The following is a 9,073-nucleotide window of genomic DNA, read 5'->3' on the forward strand; positions in this document are numbered from 1 at the left end:
TATATATATACATTATCTCAATAATAATTACAAATAAAAAATAACTATAAATAGTTTCAACATAATTTTATATATATGATTCATTCGGTTTTTATATGCTCTATTTAAATATAAAAAAAATTTAAAGAAATGTAGATGGAATTTTTGCCGACATAACGTATGATATTTAAATGATTGTTTAGAATTTTTTTTATTATTTGTTTATGTAGTTTATTACAATTATAGAAGGATTATTATTAAATCTCCGTGCACAAAACTTTTGTGAGATAAATATTTTATTTGAGTCACCAATAAAAAAATATTATTTTTTATATCAAAAATATTATTTATTATTGTAAATATAAATATAGTTGACCTGTTTCATGGATAGACAATCTCACAAGAAATTTACTATTATTTTTGATGTATTAAAAAATGTTTACCCAGTAAACACTAAGTAATTAGATTGTCTTTTAAAAATTTTTTTTTTTTTATAAAAAAAGCTCGATCTTCACGTGACTTAATCGACAGGTTTAGGGGTGGGAAAAATACCGAAAATTTCGATATACCGAGATTACCGTACCGAAAAAATACCGAATTTATTGATTTTTCGGTATACCGAAGATTTCGGTACGGTACGGTAACAATACCGAATTTTTCGGTACGATAACGGTATACAATTTGAAAATTTTGGTATATAACGGAATACCGAAATACCGAAAAAATATACAAAATTTTTAAAATATATAATATTTTAAAACAATAAATTTATAAAAAATTTAAAATATAAGGTTTTTTTCGGTATAAAACGGTATATACCGATACCGTACCGAAATTTCGATATACCGTACAATTTCGGTATAATCGGTATGTTAGTTATATGTATCGTATACCGAAATTTTCGGTACGATATAGGAAAATACCGAAATTTCGGTACGATATCAGTATGAATTTTCCTATATCGTAATTTTCGATATGATATACTATATATGATTTTCGATAGGGTATCATACTTATCAGTATGAATTTTCCTATATCGTAATTTTCGATATGATATATTATATATGATTTACGATAGGGTATCATACTATATATCTTCTCTAGACAGGTTGGATATTTAATAATGAAACATTCAAATTTTTTTAAACAAAAAAATTTGAAAGAGTTATCATCACGAGAGGCCACAACTTAACTTTCAGCAATAGCTATCGAAGAAGACTGATCTTCCCGTGTCGTTTTCTTTTACACGAAAGAAAAGTCTTTGACAACGAAACCGTAGGATTGTATTTATAGGCTAGCCATTTGATTCTACACACCACAAACTGACCAAAAACCGATATTATTCGATAAAAGAACACGATAAATAATTAAATAAAGATGAGCTAATTTTATGGGTTATGTAATCGAATCGAGCATAACTCATCATAAGTCGCCCACTCTCGAGAATTGTCAGCGAGCCAAGGGTGGCCGAGGTAGAAGTTTCCGGAAGATTCTATTAGTGAAATTCCTGGAGGGTTTTAACAGTATAGTTGCAGGAGGTTTCGATGGTTGCCAGCCTGATCAAAATCGATCAATTTTGTGAGATAAATAATTTAATTGAGACATAACTCATCGGAGTGTATCTAACAAAAATTAATATTTTCTCCACTTGCAATTGTCCAATCTCATTGGGCTGGACCAACATCAGTATGTTGTACTTAGATTGGGCTTTACTGCTCTACATCATTTGAGTTTGATTTTAATAGTGTGAAGCCCAATCCAATTTATATTAAATTTATTTTCTAAAAACAGTCGAAGATGGTCTGCTATTTCAAAACAATAAAATAAAAAGATTTGCAAGAAACCATCAAATGAAGGATGAATAGGGGTGTCAAAATCAGATACGATCCATCAACTCGATACAATTCAACCCTAAAAAAATCAAGTTTGAGTTTGGGATTTTCGGGTCCGGGTCTGATTGGGTTGGGCCCGATAATTGACCCGAAAAAATTGACCGGGTTGGGTTGGGTTGGGTTCGGATTGACCCTAAAATTTTAATTTTTTAAAAATATAATTAATAAATATTACCTACATTTTTATATATTGTATGTCTGAAAAAATATTTACTGTATATTTATATCATAAATTTTTATAATTTAATATTTATTTTGAACATTTTTTATTTTCTAAACAAATGTTTATTTGATTTAATAAATATATTTTATTTTCTACAATTAGACTTTCAAATTTAAATCATATATATGAGAGATATATTGTTATTATGTGTTTAAATTAAAATATAATTTTTTTTGAATTTTATTTAATTTTCTTTAAAAATTTTTTTTATAAAAAATCGAAATCGGGTTGAACGGGTTGATTTGGGTTCGGATTGAGTTTTTTTGAGTTGGACAATTTTTACATAATATTATTGCTCAACTCGACCTAACTCACCCAAATTGACGCTCTTTTCTTCAAATATGTATAGAAAAGCAAGATATAAGTGGAGATTGTGAAGAGAGAAAATGTAAATAGGAACGAATCGAAGGGTTAAATTGAGAATACAGAGGCGGGGCGACGTATATGTCCTTTCCCCACCGATAAACTTGGTGATTTGCTTCAATCCATTTTCTATATTTAATTTAATAATAAATCTCAATTTCCCCTCCAAATTTCAGGCAATGGCCTAACCTCATTTGATTTCCTTTTTCCATATCATAACAAAATTCACATTAATTTCTTTTTCATTGTCTTTCCATGAATTTCGCGGAGCATTATTTCGAGATTTTTAAAGGTGTTTCGAAGTTCGGAATGCTTGAATTTAGAGAAGCAACTCCACCGCAAATCAGGGTAATTTGCTTCAATTTCGTGCACGTCTTTATTTCTTATTCTATATTACGTGACTGTATCGAGAACATCGTTGTTGCTTTTGTTATTATTGTTTCTGAAAATTCTTCGTACGATCTATTTTCATGAAACAAGCTGAGAAATTCACTTGCTGCAATTGGACTTCTGTTTGTTTGTTTGTTTTTCTGAATCTAGAGTTGAATATGTAGTTTTCTTGACGTTTTAATCACACACATATAAGCAGATCGAGTAAAAATGTATAATAAAATTGCTTTATTAATCACTCTGGATAATTTTTCTAACCAAACGCCAACGGAGTAGAAGTTGAGACAATACCATTTATTAGTACTGGTGGTTATAATAAAATATCAACAATTATTATTCAGAAATCAGTAAAAAAAAAAACACTGATTTCATTTGTAGTTGTTGAAGCTAATGCTTATATAGCAATAATGTCTGACGTTTATAGTTTCAACCAGGCTTTAATTATTTTAATTTTTCAGCCCAATGTCTGGAAATATATCAAGATTAAATACAGATATTAAAGTCTAGTAAAAATACGATTTTTCACTCGCCTTCTTTATTTTTTGTGGTTTTTGTTGGATGTGGCTACCGTATATTCCTTTGTGTTGTTTCAGTGCTGAGTCAAGGCAGTTCTGAGCATATACACAGGCTTTGGTCTTTAGCTTTATTTCCGCATAGAGCTTTAGGGCAGACAAAAAAAAGGACCGAAGTCCTCCCCTGCCCGAGCTTTATCTGTTGTTGATGTTGATATATGTTATGGCAGAATTTTTTGGTTTTAATTTTTGTTCATAATATTTCTGTTGTCAAATTATATCCTATGAAAGTGTCACTACAAAAGCCAAATTACTGTGTAATCGTCATCAATGCTAAGGACAGGACATCAATACCCACACCCTTCCTCTGAGCTGCACACCAAAAGTTTTCTTTCTTTTGCTCTCTTAATCTTGATCCTAAAAAACTGATATTTTTCATCATGAATTTTCTCTGTCACTATCCCTTTGTTGTTTTATCTTTCTGAGTTGATAAGTCCATAAGAAAGCAAAAGAGGTAAGAGGGTCTTGAGAAAAGGAATGAAAGTGGTGGTATGGAGGTAGTTGAAATTCCAAGAATCATCAGTATTAGTGGAAAGGCGGATGTTCAGAGTAACGTAGATGAAGAGGAAGAGAGAGAGCCTAAAAGGCGGAGTGCCGCACGTGTTGTAGATATCGGCGGTGCCGTTGGTAGGTTCAATGGCTGGCCTTCTTCAAGAATCGTCAGGGTTTCGAGGGCCTCCGGTGGGAAAGATAGGCACAGCAAAGTTTTGACGGTGAAGGGGCTTAGAGACCGCCGGGTGCGGCTTTCCGTCAACACTGCAATCCAATTCTATGATTTGCAAGATCGTTTGGGTTACGATCAGCCAAGCAAGGCGGTGGAATGGCTGCTGAAAGCCGCTGCGAGTTCCATTCAGGAGCTGCCCCCGATAAGCAATTTATTTCCCGACAGCCCAAAGCAGCTGAGCGACGAAAAGAAGTCTAGCACTGGCGGTGGTGATAATCTTGTGTTCGACTCAGCTGAAATGGACATGAACAGTGGCGACGGTCAGAATTACCATCATCACCAGCAAAAAGCGTCCAAATCCTCGGCCTGCAGTAGTCCTTCTGAAGCTAGTGAAGGTTCTGGCTTATCACTTTCCAGATCCGAGAGCAGGATCAAAGCTTGGAACCAGGCCCACAAAAGAAATTCAGCGGAAGAAAGAGACAAGGAAAAGACTTCACATGTTAGTTTGAACACAATTTCCCACCCTACTTTTACTGAACTATTGAGCGGCGGAGGTGGCCGTGGTGCTGCAAATGTGTCACATTTCTTTCAAAAATCTCTGAGGCAGTGTTCCTCAGCTCCTATGGATTACCTCACCAGTGGGCTACTTGACCCACCAGCAACGGCTGTGGCTTCACAACTGTTCAGTTTAGGAGCGGACCGCCATCAAGAACTGCAACACTTCTCCTTTGCCCCAGACCACATCGTCTCAGTTGTCAATGCTGCTGCCGCTGTGGGAGGAAAAAATGACGGCAACAGTAACAGCCAAAACGGAAGTAACGCATACAACCTGAATTTCACCATGTCTTCTTCTGCTAATTCTTCAGGCCTTTCAGGCTTTAACAGGGGGACCCTTCAGTCCAATTCTTCCTTATCGTCTCTGCTGCCTCAACTTCAGAGGTTTCCTCCCATAGACGGACCTCCAAGTTTCTTCATCGGCACCGCTGTGCCTGTAGAGAATCACCACCAGCTCCTCTCGGGATTTGATGCCGGCCTGCAGCTTTATTATGGAGATGCTCATGTTAATTCTAATGAGAGGCAATCTGGCCAGAAGGGAAAGGAAAAGAACTGACTTTATGGAAGAGACTGTTCCTCTGAACCACGCCTTTTTTCCTGGTAAATTTTCTTTTTTCTCGATTAAACTCATACCCATGATTCTTTTTTAAAAAAAAGCCAAAAAATTTCGTTATGACGCTTGCAATTGTTTTGTGATGTTTGCTTACTGTCTAATTCTCTTGACATTGGTTTGAGGGTTTCGTGAATCTTTGTGCATCGCGATGTGGGTGTCTTTTGGTTTTAACACTTTTTTGTCAAATTCTTGGTTTTCCATTGGCAGCATCTACCATTTGCTGTCTCTAATGATCTCTAATACACGTGTTCACTGCCAGTGGGTAAGCAAGCTTAGGAGGTTCTCATTGGAGTCTGGTGTTTTAGACTTGTACTTGTTATCTTGAAACAATGGAAATCAGTATACCTAAGAATGTGGATTGGCTATTCGACTCTCATCATGAGGAAAATAATATTCACGTGGGACATATTTTCACTAACTTCTTACATTAGCTAATGATTGATACAATTATTGACCAAAGCCAATGAGCTTCTACCGGCTCACATATATCCTTTGGAGCCCAAATCTGGTATTAGTTTGATATGATATGATATGACATAGAAGAGCTTTATTAGGCTAAATAAATTTTATCCAAATTTGATTCAGGTACACTCGGCAATGCATTTGCTTTCCTACCTCAAAGAGGACCCATTTTCAAGATATTCCACACGTTTCTGCTTTGGATCATACATATTTGTGGTTGATAATTGTTTCTGAACTGGTGCTGAGTTTTAAGTGGATATATTTTGTTGGGATGTCTCCTGTCGCTACCTGATTTGATTCGCATGTTCTATTTTCTGTAAGAAAAGTGTCGAATATTATGATTTTCTTGAAGTGAGAAGAGTGCTGTATTGGAAGATAAATTTGTTACATCGTTCCAACATGTGATTATGGTATACATAGTCATGAAGGCATGAAGGATGGTTACATACAATGTCCATTATCATTATTTCGTGTAATTTTTATTACATCACATTCGGAATGCATGTTGGGACGGTTTACACTGATTGTCTTAGTCTAATTGCCATTCCACTCTTTTGACTCCGCTCACAGACCATTGATTTACCTAATTTGTTGGGGCAAAATATGGTTTTTACTAGAATCGAACAATTACCGTGTAGTTGGTTCCGTGGAATATCAGTTTCTCAAAAAACAATACATTTACTTCACCCATACTTCATCATCTAATTGATTTGAAATTATTTAAAAATATTATATATTTTAAAAATTATGTGAATTCTTTATTTTTTTTTTGCTCATTATCTTCGATTATTCTTTAATATAAAAAACATAATTTATCGTTGCTTTATCTCAGTTTAGTTTTGATATATTTTCATTATTACAAAATTTATTTAAAGAAAAACATATATTTTTCTTATATTGAAAACTGGAGTTGACTTCATAACTTACAACCACCAGAAATTGAAGAAAAGGTTTCTTTAAGCAATATGAACCAATAAATCTAGCCCAAAAACTAAAATCATAGTTTCAAAATTCAAATCCTTCAAGAGTTGAGATGCTGCGGACCTGCGGTCAAGCTTGGTGTAAACTCAACGAGTGCATGTTCTCCCTCTGTTGAGTTTGTGGGACTCAGTGCGTTGATGAAATTACCAGCAGCATCCGTCTGTTTTTTTGCGGAGGCTCTCATCATTCATCAAGTCCCTGAAACATCACAATTATTGAAGTTCTAGCATCATCAACTCATCAGTTTCTAAAATTTCAATTACTGTGTGAAGAACATGTGTGAAGGAGTGCATGCTTCGAACAGAGCTTCAGGAACTAGAGCTGAATTTAGGATGATCTTAGGACGTGAGATGTAAGGTATTTTAGCTTTGTAGCGAATGAACCATCCCGTCAAGACATGGGCTCGATATGCAACCACACAAGGTAAGCGTGCAAGCTGCAGCTCTACAGCAGCTGTCCCAGATGCACATAATGCTACTCGACTTGCCTGTGTCACATTGAAACTTAGCTGTATTAGCATCATTAGTTTTGATTTTCTTTCCTCCTATTTTTACTTTGATGTCATTATTTTATTTGAATCTCGATACACCAAGAAATGTTCCAATGCAACACCAGCAAACTACAGTCTTTTCAGTGGTTATGGGTGTTGACTTAAAAAATCAGAACGGACACAGCCACACAGCATATCAGTTCACACACCATAGCCGGCCCGAAATCGCGATCCTTCCTAGGATCGATCAGCCGAAGTGTACAAAACACCAGAATTTTGAAATGTTCAATTTTCCAATACTAAAGGAATTTTGTCAAATTGATCCATTTAATTCAAAGAGTAGTAGTCAACAAATCTGAGCTAAAAATGAATCAGGTTAATCTTTTGTGTATGTACCATTGTTGAAGTGCTATTCAGACCATTACTTTACTCGAAATGCAATAATCTTTTAGAATATGATAGCCAAATAGCTTTGCTGATATTATATCAAAGGTCTCACACTGAAAGCATTATACTTGATGCAGGATGCGACACCTGGTACCATAACAACTGGCACTGGCCACACCCCGACAGCCTTCCTGATGTAACCTTCCACTTGCTTATTAGGTGCCACATAAATAACAGCTGTTAGCTCGGAGAAGTCATTTTTAAGTAGCTCCAAGGTGTGTGAAAATATTGGAAGCATGCGTGTGACCTCTTGTAATCTACTTCCAGGGAGCACTGATATGATTGTGGATCCTTCATGTATCAAAACCAATGTGTTTAATACAGGATAAACTTCAAATAGGGTTCCATGAAACGTTGATTAAAATCTAAGGCTGGTTTTTGTCGATTTGATGCATTAAAATTCATAAGAAATCAGGGAAAAGCTGGGAACGGGTACCAGTCTTTTAAGTACGACTTTTGTCCCAACATTTATGATGTACATCTTACATCAACTTAGAAGCAACCACTTCTGTACTAGATTTGATAATAAAAGTGGTTGATATTCTCAGGAGCTGGCAATCGTTAATAAATTTTAATATACCAAGTAGAAAGAAGTACAAATCAGCTGTAAAGTAAAACAGAAGAGGTAAAAATAAATTTTCATCATTCTACCTGACGATATCCCATGTACATTCCTAAGTTTTTCTCCATCGCCTTCATCCCTCCATTCTTTGTCTGTGCTTTTTCTAACCTGAAAATCAAATTCCTCGAGAATAACACGACTACAAGAAGAATAAATCAAGACTTTCTTTAGAGGAAGCATCAGATAAAAGAAGTTTTTATAATCTCTTTATCGTATATTGTATCTCTTATAAGGCAAACACAAATTTATCACCAAGCGAGGCCTTCAAATGGTTAATGCTATGCATATGAGTTCACCTCAAGTTCCAAAATATCTTCTAATGTTGGATGGCCCAAAAATGTTGCGAGTAGTCAATTTAACCTACAGACTTCTGCCTCGAATGGAAGGATGCAAAAAACATGATCCACAAAGTCCGTAAGTAGGGATGGCAATGGGCCGGGGGGGTTTGCCATCCCTATCCCCAAATTCCATCTCCATCCCATATCTGTCCCAATCCCCACTTTTTCGGATTCGGGGAATCTCCAAACCGGGGATCAACTTCTCATCCCCGCCCCCATCTCCGTTTCAAAAATGTTAATATGACAAAACGATACGGATTCTGAGATTTTCTCAAACTAAAACTTATTTTTATCTATTATTATTAGAGATAATATTAATATTAATATTAATATCAATATCAATAATAATAATAATAATATTATTAATATTTTAAAAAATAATATTATTATTATATTATTAATATTATTAATATTAATAATAATAATATTTTATTATTGATATTATTTTCGGGACATGTTCGAAGATTTTGTGGACGGGGATA

The 9,073-nt window shown here is 34.9% G+C and overlaps 2 protein-coding genes across 4 annotated transcripts; one reads left to right on the top strand and one right to left on the bottom strand.

Moving 5' to 3' along the window:
* The first annotated feature begins 2,533 nt into the window (after positions 1–2,533).
* Positions 2,534–7,846, top strand: LOC140967935 (transcription factor TCP2-like). 3 transcript variants are annotated; one of them, XM_073428733.1, is made up of 2 exons: positions 2,534–5,238; positions 7,709–7,846. In XM_073428733.1, exon 1 carries the CDS (start codon positions 3,911–3,913, stop codon positions 5,192–5,194), a length of 1,284 nt encoding a protein of 427 aa, XP_073284834.1. In that variant the 5' UTR covers positions 2,534–3,910; the 3' UTR covers positions 5,195–5,238; positions 7,709–7,846. The 3 variants fall into 3 exon arrangements, with proteins under 3 accessions (XP_073284834.1, XP_073284835.1, XP_073284833.1); XM_073428734.1 differs by lacking the exon at positions 7,709–7,846 and adding an exon at positions 5,511–5,917; XM_073428732.1 differs by lacking the exon at positions 7,709–7,846 and adding an exon at positions 5,837–6,245 and having other exon boundaries at positions 2,537–5,238.
* LOC140967936 (probable lipid-A-disaccharide synthase, mitochondrial) lies at positions 6,640–8,666 on the bottom strand. The gene is made up of 3 exons (XM_073428735.1): positions 8,283–8,666; positions 7,684–7,922; positions 6,640–7,181 (listed from the first exon to the last, which is right to left on the bottom strand). The coding sequence occupies exons 1-3, from the start codon at positions 8,431–8,433 to the stop codon at positions 6,954–6,956; spliced, it is 618 nt and encodes a 205-aa protein (XP_073284836.1). The 5' UTR covers positions 8,434–8,666; the 3' UTR covers positions 6,640–6,953.
* Between the last annotated feature and the right edge of the window lie 407 nt (positions 8,667–9,073).

The sequence above is a fragment of the Primulina huaijiensis genome, unplaced genomic scaffold, assembly GCF_012295235.1.
Source record: "Primulina huaijiensis isolate GDHJ02 unplaced genomic scaffold, ASM1229523v2 scaffold30697, whole genome shotgun sequence".
NCBI lineage: Eukaryota > Viridiplantae > Streptophyta > Magnoliopsida > Lamiales > Gesneriaceae > Primulina > Primulina huaijiensis.